The following is an 18,675-nucleotide window of genomic DNA, read 5'->3' as shown; positions in this document are numbered from 1 at the left end:
AACACACTGCATAAATTACTCTTCTCTTCATCTAACCAGGGTGAAAAAGTGGAGGGACTTCAAGCACAGGCCCTGTATCCTTGGAGAGCCAAAAAGGACAACCATCTTAATTTTAACAAAAATGATATTATCACGGTGTTAGAACAGCAAGACATGTGGTGGTTTGGAGAAGTTCAAGGGCAAAAAGGCTGGTTTCCTAAATCCTATGTGAAGCTTATTTCAGGTCCTATAAGGAAATCAACAAGGTATTTGATTTTGTCAGATGTTACAGGACCTTTATTCCTCTATACATAAAAGTTTAAAGCTGCCATCATGTTCTGCAGTTCATGGGCAGTTCATTGGCAGCTTCGCCAACTCCAGTGTGACAATCAGCAGGCAGGAGAGTGAGGAAGCAGCACTAGTGGCAGGTGTTTACTGTGGGAAGAAGAGATGCTTCACAGAGCAGTATAGTAAGCTGTGCTGTGAAGCACACACAGATTCTGTGTTAAGTGCACCTGCAGAGAGAAGGGGGGCAGAGATGCTTCACAGAGTGGTTTAGCAAGGTGCTCTGTAAAGCGCTCCCTTTTAAGAGTGGGTGGAGGTTGAGCTGGGCTGTGAAAGGGGAGGGGGGGCAAGCTGTGGGGGGAGACGAGGGGGTGGGTGAGGTTTTAAGGGAGGGGTCAGGTGTGGGGGAAGTGTGATTGGCACAGGGGTAGGCAGAGTTGGTGAGCGCAGCAAGCAGGGACAGAAGCCCTGGTGTGTAATAACATTTGAAAAGAATTCCGGAAAATTTTTATTTAGGCCCTTGCCATGTTTTTCTTTAATGTGTATGTATAGGACAGTTGTCCGAGTGCTTTTAACAAAAGAGAGGCAGAGGAAGTATTAAGTACCTTCAAAAAACTGTTGTTTTTGGAAACTTAATAAGCACAACACACAAATAAAACAAAGAACAAGAATTGTGTGGAGCACATTATTGCAGTTAGAAAAATAAATAAATGAAGTTCAGTACATTTTTCCAGAAATCATAATAAAGTAGATTCCACAAAGGGACATTTTGGAACATATCAATAAAATAGCCTCACCACATAGAGCTTTTTGTTGTTGGAGGCCCATGCAGTGCATAATTTTTATTTATAAAGCATATAAACGGAGACCCATCTTAGAACCTTCCTTTGATGGGTTAAATGCTCAGACAAGACAGTGTCTCATACCCTCAAACTACCCATCCCTAGAGGGGACTGATGAAGACTTAACTACTTTTGTATAATGTGGAAGTAATATTAAGATTGCAAATAAAAATTTGAATAATGTTTATAAAAGAAATACTTTCACTTTTATAATTGTGCTCTATACAGCCTAGGACCCTCGTACTTATGGGACCGTCTCTCCCGGTATACCGGTATATACACTGGCCCTCCCGGTATATACACTGGCCCTGACCTGGTGGAATATTCTGTCTCCTGATACCAGGGCATTGTGGGGGACCTGATTTCTTTCCGCAGGACCTGTAAGACAGAGTTGTTCCGCCTGGCATTCGGCCTGTAGCCAATCTGATCCCCTCTCCCATTTCCCCTTTTCCCCTTTTGTATGAGGCTGCATTTTTAATTTCTAATCTTTAATTTTTTAATTTTAATTTTAATGTATTTAGTCTTGTTGTTGAATTGTATTTTAACTAGTTGTTTTATATTTGGTGTTAGCTGCTCTGAGCCCGGCCTTGGCTGGGGAGGGCGGGGTATAAATAAAAAATATTTATTATTATTATTATTATTATTATTATTATTATTATTATTATTATTCTTTTCATATTCTATAACCATGTTAATTTAGACAATAAAATGTTTACACTTGTTTCTTTAAGCATGGATTCTGGGTCTTCAGAAAGTCCTGCTAACCTGAAGAGAACATCGCCAGTTACAAAATCTTCCGTTTCAGGGGAAGGTAAGAATGTTTTAACTGGAGAGCCTTGAAAATACATAATTTGTTTAATGATTTGTTGCCCAGAGTGGCTGGAGCAACCCAGTCTGATGGGTGGCATATAAATAAGAAAGTTGTTGTTGTTGATACTAATATATTGCCTAATACTGGGTGTTTAAGAGCAAAACTATGCGAAATAAATGGTATTGTCAAACTTTCCTGTGTTACATTTTCTGCAAAACAATTGTTTTGATTTTATAACTAAATTGCACAGTTTGCACATAATGGCAAACCATTATTCATTGTTATGAGCCTTGTTTTCATCCTTGTTTTCATCCTTGCACTGGCTTGAAGTAATTTTGTGAGAACAGAAAAAGCTGGTGGATTTCAATACTTGAGAGCAGAATGTATGCTGTATTACATCACCCTTTTTCTATTGGACATTAGGACACCACTCTTTTCCATAAAACAATATTGTATGATTGACAAGTACTTTCTTATTTCTAAATATTTTCTGCCCTACAGAATATGTTGCCATGTACACTTACGAAAGTTCTGAACAAGGAGATTTAACATTTCAGCAAGGGGATTTAATTCTTGTGACCAAGAAGGATGGAGACTGGTGGACAGGAACGTTGGGCGATAAATCAGGAGTATTTCCATCTAACTATGTTAGACTCAAAGACTCTGAGGTAAAATGTACACACATGCATGCATTTTATTTAATAATAATAATAATAATAATAACAACAACAATAACAATAACAATAACAACAATAATAATAAGTGGGCCACATGTGGAGGGCTAATTTTAGAAAGCAGAGCTGAAAATAGAATGGATTTAGATTTCAGTATACTACAAGGTGGTATTATGTTTGACTTTCAGAATTATTGACTATGACTTGCCTACATTAAACATTCACCTAGACTGTAATGTGTGACAATCCTGTAAAATTGCTTGTGTTTTTACATATTATATCTGCATGTAATACAGTATCTGTGTCATATGTGTGTGTACTTGCTGTCGTTGAAAGTCAAAGTGAAAAGAACCCAGATGAAATTATTCAAATTAAATTAAGCAGATTTGCCCTCATGTCTGCAAACTTTCTTAGTACCCAGTTCGGATTGCCAGAACGCAGGTTCTGTTTTCTTTCATAGCTCTAACTCTGATGCTGTAATTTAAGATAAGAATAATAGAAAAGGGCTCCCATACAGTATATGAAGTTTAACCATCAATTTTCCTTGCTATATACGTAGCCCAGGAATAAGGACTTGTAGTTTTCCCAAGGGCTTACACTTTACATGAACCCTGTGAGACTTTTGCCACTTCCTTACAGAATATCTTACCTTACAATAATACAATAATAATACAAGCAGAATATCTTACCTTACAATAATACAGTTTTGAAAACTTTTATCTGTTTCCAAAGCAGCTTGCCTTGTACTCTATGGAAGTGTGAGTTATGTTTGTTCTATTATTTAAAGGTGCCTGGAACAGCTGGAAAAACAGGAAGCTTAGGCAAGAAACCTGGTAAGCCATACTGTGAGAAACAAAATGTTTCTTTTCCCACTCTTGCATCATTGTACAGATATAACTGTACAAAGGATTTTAAAGAATAAGTGCATTTGCCCTACAGCTTTTTAATATCATACCAGTGGCATGACTTATAGGCACTTCTGCATGAAATATAAATGTGAATATTTGGTTAAGATGGGGTGTCTGACTCTTTCTCCTCTAATTGATAATGAGATTTGACAATATGACTTTCTTTCTAGAACAGTGTTGAGGACTGGCATTACATTTAGCTCAGCACTGCATTGTTGGAGCTCCTATTACAACTGACCTTCAAGTGATTTCCTTAAGAGGAAGCATAAATTGAAGTAGTGTAGTAGAATGTTCTGATTACATTGCATCATATCATTCAATTGTTTCTGGTGTGGTGGTCTAATTTTGCTCTTTAAAAAACAGCAACTCCCTGATAGCTATATTGAAAACTGTGACTATTTGCAACCCGTAGATGAAATGGCAAGAATCACACTACAGTATAACAATTGGAGACACAATACAATGGAAGTGATTTTCAGATTAATGAAAATAATTTCTTTTTGAATTAACAGAAATTGCTCAAGTTATTGCTTCGTACATAGCAACAGGTCCCGAACAGCTTACGCTTGCTCCTGGTCAGCTAATACTTATCAGGAAGAAGAATCCTGGTGGATGGTGGGAAGGAGAGCTTCAAGTTAGTGACTATTTTTGGCTCTTACCTTTTACTTATGTATAAAGAGAATGAAAGCTACAAAGACATAAAAGGAAATATTTATCTGGTGCTGGGTTTTTTTAATATATATATAAAAAAACCTGATCTGAAATGCATAGCTGCCAAGTTATCCCTTTTTTTAAGGGATTTTCCCTTATGCTGAATAGGCTTCCTCGCGAGAAAAGGGAAAACTTGGCAGCTATGCTGAAATGAAAGCAATATCTTTTCAAACCAATCATTTTTTTCATCAACACCTTCCTGGCACTTCTTTTTCTTTTTAGATTTGGGGTAACAATTCCATCACTCATGAGAAAAATAGCATGTCGTTTTTAACTTGGTGTGGAGTGAACTGCTATGCTGCCCCATTTAGACTATTAAATAGGGCAGCATAGCAGTTCACTCTATATGAATTAAACTCTTGAAGAAAAAATCACAGGCAATGATAGTACTCAAGAGATTATGGTGCTGTGGCCATGACAATCATGTTTGCCTGTTGCTGTGTATTTATACCTTTGCTTAATTAGGCTTTGCACATACACATTTAATGGCATTAAAACTTAGAAAGAATGGAAGTACTGTATATAAAAACAGCATATAAAAACCTCCTGTTTAAAAGGCACTATACTGGTAAAGAGAGTGATGATTTAAGAATTATTTCTCCCTGGATGATAATGAAAGTGAAAACAGGACAAAATGAATAGTTGTTACCTCAGCTATTAAGACTTGCTTTTGAAGTCTGTGGTCCATGCTAGGGACTAGAGCAGGCATCCCCAAACTGCGGCCCTCCAGATGTTATGGCCTACAACTCCCATGATCCCTAGCTAACAGGACCAGTGGTCGGGGAAGATGGGAATTGTAGTCCAAAACATCTGGAGGGCCGAAGTTTGGGGGTGCCTGGACTAGAGGCACACTTATTCTTGATATGTCAAAACTATCAGATCTGTAATTCACTTTGTGCGATGCAGTAAAGGAAGTGAATTGATGAGGCAGCTATATCTACTTAACCAATTACCATACAGCAACAGGTGTCAATACATTTACAGCCATAACTAATGGAAAATGAGGTCAACTTTATTAGGAGAGCCATACTTTAGTGTACAGTATTGACAATCTGATATACTATTTTCAAAGGTGTAAGGCCAATGTCAACTAAACAGTCACACTAATGGGATCCTGCTAGTGCAACATGGTTTCCCCCTTTGTCTCCCCGGCAATTGGCTCTGTGGGGAGATGGTTCTGTCAGTTCATTTCTGCTTGCCTGAAATGAATTCCAAAGTTGAATTCCATCCATAAACTTAGATCCAAACAACTCTGGCTGGAGTTCCATTTGTGCAATGGCATTTTCCTGACTCAACCTTTCTACTCTGCCTCTTGCATATCCAATAAGCTGTTTCTGTGGGTCAGTAGGCACTCCAGAACAGCATATTCCATCTCCACTGTTGGAGGCTGTATGCTTTGAATACCAGTTGCTGGAAATTGCAAGATAGGAGAGTGCTCCTGTGCTGCTTAAAACTTTCCCATAGGCATCTACCTGGCCACTATGAGAACAGGAGGCTGGACTAGATGGGTCATTCACCTGATCCATGAGGCTGTTCTTATATTGAGGGCTTCAGGGAGGCATTTAACACTGCCCCCCCCCCTGCCTTTTGCACATTGTTTCTGTTCATCCTGGATCCAAACTCTAAACTTTGAACAAGTTCAGAGCACTGCACTATCTGTTGAATGGCCCATTTTATTTATTTATTTGTTTGTTTGTTTGTTTGTTTGTTTGTTTGTTTGTTTATTGTATTTCAAATACAGAATTCAGACAGTGCTGCTCCTGATAGTTTGCCAAGATTATTTTGATAGTCAAAATTCTAAGCTATTGTTTTCTTACTAGGCTCGTGGGAAAAAACGACAGATAGGATGGTTTCCTGCTAACTATGTGAAACTCTTAAGTCCTGGTACTAGTAAAACTACACCAACCGAGCCATCTAAATCAGTAGTGTTACCCTCAGGTAAGTAATACTGTAGCATTTGATTACATGTGATTGCCTATGCGTTAGATCAGGGGTTTTCCAAACTTTCTATGTTCAGAGGACCTTTTTTGTATAAATTTAACTGTTGCATGAATATCAGCTGTGAAACCCCCAGGGTGATGCAGAAAATTGCTGGACAGGCTTTGGGGACTCACTGTCTCCCTGAGTAACTGGAGAGTATACCCTAGAATACACCTAATGCTCCCCTGCAGCCTAACATTGCAGATTGAAATAGGTAGCTGTAGCCAATCTGTCTTTCAGTTAAGCTTGTCCACCATGCTTGATTTTTCTCATTAAGGAGCCCTTTATAAGCTTCTAAACTCTTTTAACAGTCTTATCAAACATAGATTGAAAACCACTTAAATTGGTGGTGGTGGTGAAATAATGTCCTACATCTCCTTCCTAACACCTACTTGCCTGGTGCTAGCTTTATTATCTTTAAAGCGTCAAGCTAAAAGTTTGTACTTTTAAAATGGTGCTGTATTTTATTACACTGGGAGTTATCTCACTGTTTTAATTGCTGTTTTAATTTGTGCATTATCTAATACCTATTAATTTTAATTGATATATTGTATATTTTATAAAAAAAATTGTTTAAGTTATGTTGGAAACTGCCCTATTGTGATGGGTGATACATAAATACCCTAAATAAATATACTATTCATTGCAGGGGGCAGAAGTACATACGGCTTACAGTCTACTATTGTGTGTTGTTTTCAGCCAAGCTAGTTGAAAGATGAGATAGAAATAACCATCCAAATGGAAATAGTTTCTGTAATATTTTTGGGTTGCATATCCAGTTATAATTCTTCATAAAGAATGCTAGGTGCAACAGTGGGAGTAAGATGGTTCTTCAATGTAATAATTAGTGATTAAAAATAAATGTACATATGATGGTAATTTTTGGTGCAGATGTAGAATGTATCTTATCCACCGATCTAACACCATCATCTGCATGCTGTTGAAGAATTGTTAGATTCATTATCACAACTCACATCTAAAATAAGAGTATAGGTCAGAATCTTCTTTAAGTCAAGAGAACATATAAACAAAGCAGAGTCATTTTAAAAGTACATAGATATATAGAGAGACTTTGTTTGATAGTATTCTGTAGACCGGGGTAGTCATCCTTTTTATACCTACTACCCACTAATGCATCTTTCTTGATGGTAAAATTTCCTTACCCCCCACCAGTGCTCGATGGAAGGAGGATTCAGCTTGTTCCGTAGAACCCCCTACCGCCCACCTAGAATCCTGAAACACCCACTAGTGGGTTGTAGGAACCAGGTTGACAACCCCTGCTGTTGATTATGGGTGGTATCCAGCTCCTTTGTCCTATCAGTGAAATGATTTATGCTTATGCAACGGGATATCCCACCCTGTCTTCCACTATGTGCACAGCACTCTCCCCCCAAATCTGCTTCAGAGGGTTGGAGAAAGGAGAGGTTTAAGGGTGGAGTGGGGAAAGTCCAAATGGGCAAGTAGAAATCATGGTGCTAGCAGGATGCTTACTTAATGCTACATGGAATACAAGGCCCTTTATCATAGGACTCTATGGAAACCATCAATATGAATGTTTACCCATGATAGTATCTTAATGTATTGATCCAGTTTGATGATGATTTCCTCTGGAATTTCTACATGTTGAAATATTCCCACACTCTGTTGTATTCTGTGACTGGTAAAGTCAACCTGCTCAGTATGGTCATTTAAAGATGCTGTGTTAGTCACATTCTAATACATCATTTCTCTTAATGGTGATCTTCTGGCTGGTGTATTGATCACCACAGTTCCCCAATTTTGCTAAGCATTTCAAAAAAACTTGGGTTAACAACATCCGTATTTTTGGCCTCTAGTAAAATAGCAATTAGGTGAGATTGTCTTAGTTTAGAACTGAGACATGATACAGGAAGGTCAGTGGGTGCACCTAGACCCCCCTTTCGTGAGCTGAGAGGTAGAATTGACTTTTTAATTGGTGACCTGATAGCTTAGCTTCCTCCTTTAAAGCACTGTGCTATGTAGTAACAATCATAGTGACTTAAGAGGGAGATGTTTTAGGAGCACTAGCATATTGTTTCAAAAATATGTAGACATGGATATTATCAGTTTCAAATGTTGTTTATTGTCTTAACAGTGTGCCAAGTAATTGGTATGTATGACTACATTGCACAGAATGATGATGAATTAGCATTCAGCAAAGGCCAGATCATTAACGTCCTTAATAAGGAAGACCCAGACTGGTGGAAAGGAGAAGTGAATGGGCAAGTGGGTCTCTTCCCATCCAACTATGTGAAACTGACAACAGATATGGACCCGAGCCAGCAATGTAAGTGACTATTTTATCTCAGTAGTTGCTTACATAGTGATTTTTTAAAAAAAGAAACATGCAGCATTGCTGTGATCCTGCTGTGTTTTGCAGAAGCTTGGCCACCGCTATATATTTGCCTAACTCTCTTTGAAGACCTTCTATATTGCAAGCCTAAACTTGTGTTGGTTTTTAGTTCCATCCCCCTTGTAGCATGTTACCTTTATCATTTTTGCACCATGCTGTTTACATGCCTGGCTCATTTTCCTAGCTTGAATTTTGCTCATTGTTTTGTTTTGCTTATGTGTTGTTTTCCTCCTTTTTCTAGGAATCATATGTTGTCCATCCCCCACTCAGGCTTGAAAGTCCTCAAAGAGACCCACTATCCCATATCACTGTCCAGAGGGATGATGGGAGATGCAGCCTTGATCATGTGACTTCCAGCATGATCATCTACTGCCTTCTGAGTAGAAGAACACACTGCAGAGCAGTTTACCTCATTTTACATTAGTTGCATGTAATCGCAATGTTTTTATTTAATATCTACAGATATAGATGCAAAATTACAAAAAGACAAAAAAACACAGGATAGTGGGTCCTTTTGTGGCTTTCATAGTAACCCACCTATTTCTTCACCTTGGCACAGGTGCTTTCAGTAGTAGAAATATTTTTAAATGCCTATTTTAGCCTTTTAAAGGAAAACAAGCATTTTGTCATTGCAATTTTCTCATTGCAAAAAGACCCACTATCAAGGAATGCTGCATGTGCTATTAAAATTGTTCCAAATGTCCATAAATCTGAGACTTGTATTTTTGCTTTTTCACTTGTCCCAATGTTGTTGGTGTCTGTCTTTTTTTTTCTTTTTGTGTACTACTAAAACAGGATTTAGTCTGGTTTAAAGGAAATTAAAATGTGCTCAATTACAAGTTCAACGAAGGTATTTTGTTTCTTGTACTGTTACATGTTGGGTGTTCTTGTAGTGAATGTGTGTGTAATTCATCATGGATATGAAATTAATTTCCTTCCATGTGCAAGAAAGAATATACATGTATAATGTAGTTATTCCCATTATGTTATATTTTGCACTCTTATTTGTAACTACATATAGTAAGCACCTTTTTGTTCTGTGTCTCAGATTTTATTTTTTATTTTTTTGGCATTTTGGTATAAAATCAAAAGAGTACATTTATCTGTTTCTTCAGAATTAACATGACTTTTTTCAAGATACGTTCTATCATCACTGTTACGTTAATAACTATGGAACAGCATCCCTTGAGCAAGTAATTATCTTATCTTGACAAAAAGAATGTATAGAAATACCTTCCTGCAATTAATTTCCAATGTTTACATTTTTTAAACTAGACTGTGGAATTTATACAAGTAACATTAAATGGAGCTTATAGTCAAATTTTTATGTAGCTGTGCTGTAGTCTAAGCTATGTTTGTCTTTTAAATATTAGTTATAAACTCTTTATTGCCTGGTGCGGCCAGCACATAGGAAGAAAAACCCTATGCCTCAAGCACAATATAGCAACTCTACTAATAACTTTAACATTTTTCTTTTTGTTCATGTATTTCTTCTATTTCTAAATTTCATGCTGGCGATGTAGAATTTCTTTTATCTTCATTCATGTGGTGCAAAGAACAAGTGAAGTTCCTTATTCAATTGCACTTCAGTATTTTAATTGATATGAATGTAAAATATATAAATATATGAAACCTGCAGCTTTAACAACTGTAATACAGCCTTTACAATTAGCTACATGTATAGATAATTAAATTCTTCATATAAAAGCTAGACTAAATGTCTCTGTTTTATTGTTACTGTGTATATTTAGCAAGTGACACTAATTGCAAGAGAATAGTCCAAACCTCAGGTTTTTCATTGCTGACCGTGATCAGCAGTGGCTGCTTTTTAAATACTCGAAAGACAGCTGGTTGTTTTCCAACATGCATCCCTAATGTCAGTGTTTCAGTAATGCCATTTTTAAATGGTTGCTGTGGGGTTTTCATCCATTATATACAGGATGAGGTCGCTTATTTGTTTTCTTTGCTCCTTCTCAATTGTGGTCTCTTTCTCTGCCAATATATTTTGATTACATAATAGAACATTCCCTTATGATCCAATTCTGCTGTACACTTCAATAGGGCCACATTATTTTATCTAGCATGATGTTTAAAATACCATTCTATACCTTTTATATCTAGAGTGCCTGCCACTTAACTTCCTAACAATCATTTAGCCAATTTCATGTGTGTTGCAGTAAATTAACAATTTAAAATAATAATAATAATAATAGTCTAATTATAAACAACAGTTCTGGGCTATATAGGATGATAAAAAGATGCAAAAGGGCAATTGAACCTGGCAGTGTTTTTTAAAAAAGAAATATATTGATAATTAAAATGTGTTTTGTGAGTCCATAGTAGAGTCAACCATTTAAAGACAAAGGAGCCCAATTTGTCCAGCATAAGCAACAACATGAAAAATGGCAATGGGAAGGCAGTGAAGTGTTAGCTGCAACAACTAAATGAACACCTTACCACCATAACTAGGGCTGCCAAAAGACTCAAATGGAATTAACATCCTAATCCCCAATGTATTCTGTGGTAATGAGTTCCCTTGATTTTGATTAAATTGTCGTCCATGTTAATATGTTCACTGCAGAATATTAATACACTGAGGTTCTTCAAAGTGGTCAGCGAATTTAATGTTCTGGACTGCAGAATCTCGGTGCAGAGTTGGGCTTCTTCAAAGCGCCTTGCGGCCTTCTAGGGCAAGAGAAATCTAATCCTTGAAGGAGTGTGGAAACAGCATGTTAAGATTCCTTTTGCACTCCGGGAAGCTTTAGCCTTATCCCCTACAGTTTTATGCACTCATGCAGAAGTACTTCACTAGACAAGAAAATACCTTGTCCAATTGTTAATGAAATGATTACTGTAAAGCATTTGCACAATTAATCCTGTAAAAGATGCTAATATTGATAACAAACGAGACTGAATGTTTCTTCTGACCCCTGAGGGATGTTAAACTCTGAAGGCATGCACTTTGTGAAGACCCTTTTATAAATTAAACGAGATTATTGAATGATAAGGTGTCTGAGGATCAAAATGGAGATTTTTTTCATTTTATTTTTGCCTTGGGACCCAGCAGTGTGGACTGTCTCTGCATCTCTACAATGGAATCATTATATTAACACAGAGCTGCTGCCATGTAGCTGCAATGATTGGCTGGTTGTCTTTAAAGTTTCAGCAGACAAAAATAAGCTTTAATAGCACTCTCCAGATAGTAATAATCTAGAACTTGGAGGCACAAAGTGCCTTAAATGGAGCAAGACTTTGCTGAGGGTATTAAGGACAAATTAAACAGGTTTTCATATGTGCTTACAGAACCCATGAACCTTGAGGATTTTTCTGCCAGCGTTTAGTTGTGCACAAAGCGATTTTATTTTAAAGACACTCAGTAGCTTCAACTAAATGCCCTAATTCTTTTTCTAGGATTGATTCACCTGATTCAGTTTTAAGTACAATGAAGTTTGAGAACTGCATAAAATTGGAAGTTTAAAGTGGATAAAATTGAAAATCCAGTTAATTTTTTTTTATTAAAAAAAAAAGTCTTCCCAGTGGTAGCTTAGTGTCTGTGGAATGACCTCTTCACTGAAGTACTGCTGCCTCCAGCCTTATGTATTTTAGATACCAGGTAAAAACTTACCCAATTTGTCAGGGTTTTAGAGGCTTCTAATGCAGCTAACAATATTATTTACGTAATTTATGAGAGAGATTATTAATGCTTTTGATTATTATGTAATTCATTTTTATTTTTTGTAAACTGCCCTGTGCTATTTTAGTGAAGGGTGGCATGGAACTGTTAATAAAGAAAGGAAAACAAGCATGACAGCTAAAAGAGCTTCTGGACTTGAAGAGACACTAAACTCTCTCTGATTGGATTTTGCTCTCATACTTCTTAGAATGGTGGGTGAAAGGTGCTGCAGCTGCTGCAGCTCCATTACTTCCAACCTCTCAAACTTGGCATGGGAGCATCATTTTTATTCTGTGTTTAATAAGATGAAGTACAGAAGCAAGTACACAGTCCTCTCCCAACAAATATTTTGTCAAAGTTGGTAAATCCAGTAAAATATTTAAATTCAGTATGGATCAGCAAGAATTCATCCAAGGGAAATTGTTCTTTCGGACTTGTGCCTCCAGTCTATAATTTATGTTGTTCTGATACAAACACGCGAGAGATCTGGAGGGTGGCAACATGAGAATGGGCCTTCTCTGTGGTGGCCCCCTGTTTGTGGAATGCTCCCAAGGGAAGCTTGCCTGGCACCTTCATTCATATCTTTAGGTGCCAGGTAAAAACTTTTCTCTTAGGCCTTTGACTAAGTAAGCATTTAACCTTTTATCTATTGCTTTATTCGTTATAATGTTACATATTTTGATGTTTTTATACTGTACGCTGTCCTGTGATCCTCTGATGAAGGGCGGTTTATACTTTTAATAAATAAATAAAACAGAGGAACAAATCTAGCCTGAAACTATAGGCCCGTTCATCTCAAAATTCTGGCAAAGCATCATCCCAACATTTTGCTGTTAGAACTTCAGATGTGGGCTGAATCTGAGGGAGGGTTTTTCCAGATGGAACTGCAGGCTTTAGAGCTGGGTATTCTTCTATCTCTTGCGCTAGGATTGGTAGTTCATGTATGCATTAATGCAGATGTCAATCAGGGCATGCTCCCTTCGTGGAATTCAAGGCAGCCTTTGATAAATGTGATTGAGAAATCAAAATAAAAACTTCCTGAAAGCAATGTTGACTGCAGATCATTGGCCACAATTAAGATACAGTATGGGGAATAAGTGTTATCTTCCATAGGGTTGCTGATTAAAAAGTGATCCAACTACCTAGGGAGTGAAACAAGATTGTATCATTGCCCCGATTTTTTTGTTTAATGTTTACATATTTTTAAATTAACATGTGAGAAGCCCCTATCATTTAAACAAAACAAAGTTTTCGGTTTTATTATGAGTGTTTAGTGCTGCTCTCCCACCCTCACATAGGCTTAACACCACTTGCCCGCTGCCCTGAGCCAGAAGTCTTCAGGCCACAAATTATGTTAAGGCTAAAATGGTCATGTTTGGCCATAAGTCACCAAAGTGCATATGATATATTGACAGCCATAGAACTGAAATGTTATTTTCTAGAAGCATCTTCTGTTATGTTGAAAATAGACACAGTGTCTCATCAATTTATATGGACTTGTTCAAGGACCTGGCTCTACAAAAGCAAAATTTCATCCAATGATATGGCCTTTTCAGGAATTATTTCAATGGAAGACTTCTACATTTGCTCCTATAAGTTCATAAACTTTGGTCCAACCACCAGAAATTAATTACTCACTAATACAAAAAAAAAATATTTATTGTACAGTGGCTACTTTTGCACGGATGGCTGCAGTAACAGCCACCTTTGATTACACCGATATGTGAAGCATGTTTGCCACTGTGTGTCACTTGACATTGGGCAGTTTTAACACCAATGGGGCCCTTTTGTATGTGCTCCTTTCTTTACTGCCCGATTATTGGTTTGTTTCATTGTTTTTGTTCTGTTGCATATTTTGTTAAAGCCAGTGATCAAAACTAACTGAATTGAATGGATAAACTAGTTACCCATGAACTGCATGCGTTGAGTAGAGAAAAGAAGTCAGAAAGTGTGCCTTGGGATAGGAACATAGTGTGATTTCAGTGGCTCTACTCTAGAGTATTATGAACACTGAACATTCGTCTCCCCTCTCCTATACATTAAATCTCTTTGCTGCCCATTTAACCTGAATCTGAATGGTCCATGCATTCCTTACTTTCAATAAAAATAATAATAACTGATTACTTCAGATCATGGACTTTGAACTCCCCATAAGAGTGTGTGAATTCAAAGACGCAAGAGATGCTTGATTTGTTTTGCAGAAGATCTATTATTTTGGACCTGGATTTTTTTTAATCACTTGGCTGCATCTCCAGAGCAGTGAAAATGAAAACAAGAACTGGTTTTCTGGGCCAAGATTAGGGAATTCCAGCTTTCTGTGTCAGCAGAAGCAAGAAAGTAAGTAATGCAGGGCAAATTATCAAAATCCGTAAGGATACAGTAGTTCTTTGGAACACAATCTGTTCAGAGGTAATGTGCTTTTGAGTATCAGATGTTTGCTGCAACTGCACACACACCCTGATGATGCGAGAGAATGTTTCTGTGAAAACAATTGAGGCCACAAAATAAAAGGGCTGACAGTGGATCTATGACATTTTTAAGAAGAATCCGAATTTATGTGCAGTAATTTGTTGCTTAACTATTCTATCATGTTGACCAGAATGGCAGAGCAAGTCAATTTACAAGGTCCCGAGTTATAGTAACTAGCATACTTTGTGAGCCAACACCAATGGATCAATTGGTTTCATCCCACAACTGTCATTGGGTAATAACTCCATTAAAGCTAAGGGTAGGTAGAGCTGGGCCCCTCAAATTCTAGCTTCACTCTGATGTTCATAAGAAACCACTCCAGGTCTTTGAAGTTTTATAAGTTGAGTCTCTCCCATTTCTAGAATCCCATCACTTGTCTCTTTTCTAGCAAATTACCAAGTTTACTAAATTAATTGGATAAATTAGTGCAAGACAGCCAGAAAAAGAGAATATTGTAGCATCCAACAGCATTCTAAGAATATGGCCTTCCATTGAAATGGTAATTATGCTGGTCAAGTGTATTGAGCTCTAAGGTGCCACAATATGGAGCAAGTCAAAAGATTGTAAAGTATTTTGCATATTTGAAATACTATTAAAACGATATTCATACAGAACTTGTCATTCATTACAAATTGCCATATATGTTTTTTTAAATTATTGGTGATTTTTTTCTCTCCCTTGCTCCTATATACACTTTTTCTGTGGTTAATTACTTTCATTGGGCCTCCCTGATTGTCCTTGCTGTATTTTCTCCACTTTTAAGTTAGCTGGGGCTTCTAAACTAATTGGTTATTTCTTGTTGCTGCTTCTGTGTATGCTATTAATAGTGCTACTTGTTAACAGACGATTCATTAAAAAAAGGAAAAGGAAATACCAATAGAAGGAAACAGACTGACTTTGGATGGAAGACACAATACGTTATCTTACTAACCTTTATTTTATTCGGAAAAAATATAATTGAATCAAAAATTAAAAGAAAATACAAATGGAATGTGTTTGGGAAGGTATTAGACGGACTTTGCATGGAAAGAAAATGAAATACCCGTATATCCCGGCATATAAGACGACTGGGCGTATAAGACGACCCCCAACTTTTCCAGTTAAAATAGAGAGTTTGGGATATACTCGCCGTATAAGAAATACGAGCTGGCGTATAAGACGACCCCCGACTTTGGAGAAGATTTTCCTGGGTTAAAAAGTAGTCTTATATGCAGGAATATACAGTATATGAAATTTCCTCTGCCACACCCATCTTACCATGCAGCTCTTGGAGAGCCCTTGGCCCAAAGAACATTAATCACCCCTGATATATATCATTAACCTCCCTTGGAGATGGTTATTGTTCTGGAAAGAGATGCATTCCTAAATAAGAGGGGAAAGGAGGTGGCAGAGTGATTTGTGATTTTTCATTTACAAATGACACAGTGTTTCATTTTTGAAATGTGTTATTTATTTTCACAATAAAATAGAGAAACCTGCTGCTGTTGGAACTGAGTTTTGCTTCTTAAATTACTTTCCTCACATCCCCGAGATTCTTACTGTAAGAGCTGTTGTGTTCTTCTGTCCTAGCAATATTATGGAGGGAAATTACGGTAGTCATTTTAAATGTTAGGGTGTGAAATGGCTAGCAGGTAGCTTAACAAGAAATTGAACTTTATCTTAAATTTGATTTAGAAGTGGCTATAATTTAAGATGACACTTCCTCTAAGACAAGCATTCCACTAACATTTTATCTGATAAAATATCTTAACTGTATTTGATACTTCCATGTTGTGGACTGACAACTGAAAGCAAAACAAGGAGATATCTATCTATTTGCCTGTCTCGTGTTCATATTGGTCTTCTAGTGAGATGCACCCTCCTCCACTATATAGGGCACTCATATACCAGAAGCCAAGCTGACACTGGAATAGCTGTCAGTAGAACATGAGACTGTCAGTAGAACATGGGACTGAGCCCCACATTGGGCAAAAGACTCCTGCATTGCAAGGGGTTGAAGTAGATTACCCTTGAGGTCCTTTCCAACTCTACAGTCCTATGACACGCAACATGGATTCTTCATCGTAGCAGGGAGTCAATTAGTGGAGCACAGCATTGTGCGTCCTTGTGCTGCTAATTGCGTTCGTGCTTATTCTGAATTGCAACTGACCTTCAAGTAAATGTGATAGCTTCTGCCCACATTACACCGTTCTTTACTATTTTAGACTGTAGATTCATTGGGAACAAGAATATAGCTTACCTACAAAACTCTTTCAGGAGTCATGTCCACTGATGGCACAGAATACATAATAATAATTTCCTATTACCTGCTGCTGCAAAGGCTGGGAATGCTTAAAATCAAAACCCAACCCAGTCATTCACGGTAGAGCAGCAACTGTGGGACATCAGTGAGCCTAGTTCCTGCCGTGTGAGAACCAGATCTGGCTTTGCCTCTAAAAATGACAGCCTAGCAGATCCCACCAACTTCCAGCAGTAGTACAGGCTGGTGGGATAGCATGTCAGCTGGAGACAGAAATGCATCTGCTGCAGTTTGCCCTTCTCATCAGCACAGTACACTGGGTGACGGGACACAAAATAATAATCTTTTTATACAGGGACCTACTCAAAGTTAGGCCGTGATCAGGCGGGTGATAGAGTGGCCACAATTATTATGTATTTAGGGCACCAAATCAGGGGTCTATACAACGGTACCTTGGAACTCGAACAGAATCCATTCCGGAAGTCCGTTCGATTTCCAAAAATGTTCAGAAACCAAGCTCCTGCAGCCAATCGGAAGCCACGGAAGTTGCGTCGGATGTTCAGGTTCCAAAGAACATTTGCAAACCGGAACACTCACTTCCGGGTTTGCGGCGTTCAGGACCCAAAACATTTGACTCACAAGGTATTCGGGATCCGACTGTATTACAAAAATCTGCTCCTGTCCACGTGCTTGCCATGGTTATTAAGTATGAGTTAAGTATCTCTGAACTGTCCTGAAAAGCCCCCTACTGCCAACTTGTCCCTCATTATGCTGAAATACTATAGGTTGTCATTATTATTTTTAAAAGAAAACGCTGCTTTGAAAAATGATGAAAACTTCTTAAAAGTGATATTAAGAATTAGTATAGTATATGATTAGGCCAATACTAGGGAAGAGACATGCTGGTGTATTACCTGATGTGAGTAAGTACTTTTAGTTACAGTACTTAAAGGCAATACTCTTCAGTCATTGGGCTGCCGTTGCTTCCTTACTGTCAGATCAAAAGGCAGGAGGCAGCATCAGAAAGGGGGAGAAATGCATGTGGAAAAGATGCAAACCAAATCCCACTGAACAGAATGGGTTTATTGATGAAGAACTAGTAATAATATGGTACATTTCAACCAAAGTCTTCCTCCAGGATGAATCTGATACTGTGCTTCTTCAGAGAGACTAGTGCCCCCACATTTGTTGTTTGGCTCCATCTGCCATCAGCCCAAGCTGGCATGGCCAACACCCAGGAATGATGATGAGAGATGTAGTTCAATATCTGGAGGACCACAGGTTTCTTACCCTGACCTTGTAGAGCAGGCATCCCCAAACCTCGGCCCTCCAGATGTTTTGCACTACAGTTCCCACCATACCCAACCACTGGTCCTGTTAGCTAGGGATAATGGGATTTGTAGACCAAAACATCTGGAGGGCCGCAGTTTGGGGATGCCTGTTGTAGAGCTAATTTCACTGATACCCTGGCAACCAACTTGAGCAAAAAACGCCCCACTCAAACTGCCTAAAATTAACAGTGTGTTATTGGGGCTCCAAACTGTTGTGAGATTGTAACTTCTGTTCTGTGAAAGAAACAACTTAGATGAGCTATTTCTAAAAAGTATTTTTGGCTAAAGTCACCTCCCCGCATATTGTTAGAGCTCGCTATCAAAGAAAGGCTACCTAAATAAATCTTAATTTAAAAAGAAGAGCATTGAATTGGAATGCCTCTGAGGAACATTTTGAATCAA

At 37.9% G+C, this 18,675-nt stretch overlaps 1 protein-coding gene across 3 annotated transcripts in view; it reads left to right on the top strand.

Moving 5' to 3' along the window:
- ITSN1 (intersectin 1) overlaps window positions 1-18,675 on the top strand; it is a 91,517-nt gene that overhangs the window by 56,150 nt on the left and 16,692 nt on the right. For 2 of the 3 annotated variants that reach the window (XM_035115543.2, XM_035115542.2), the window contains exons 22-28: window positions 40-245; window positions 1,838-1,917; window positions 2,419-2,585; window positions 3,379-3,424; window positions 4,012-4,133; window positions 6,031-6,148; window positions 8,304-8,495. In XM_035115543.2, the coding sequence (XP_034971434.1) occupies window positions 40-245; window positions 1,838-1,917; window positions 2,419-2,585; window positions 3,379-3,424; window positions 4,012-4,133; window positions 6,031-6,148; window positions 8,304-8,495 (931 nt within the window). Of the gene's footprint in view, window positions 1-39; window positions 246-1,837; window positions 1,918-2,418; window positions 2,586-3,378; window positions 3,425-4,011; window positions 4,134-6,030; window positions 6,149-8,303; window positions 8,496-8,802; window positions 10,280-18,675 lie in introns of those variants that run through there. The other variant, XM_035115545.2, reaches the window with a different exon arrangement.

This window comes from Zootoca vivipara, chromosome 4 (assembly GCF_963506605.1).
Source record: "Zootoca vivipara chromosome 4, rZooViv1.1, whole genome shotgun sequence".
NCBI classification, from domain to species: domain Eukaryota; kingdom Metazoa; phylum Chordata; class Lepidosauria; order Squamata; family Lacertidae; genus Zootoca; species Zootoca vivipara.
Note: the sequence above shows the minus strand (reverse complement) of the source record. Positions and strands in the feature narration are given on the sequence as shown.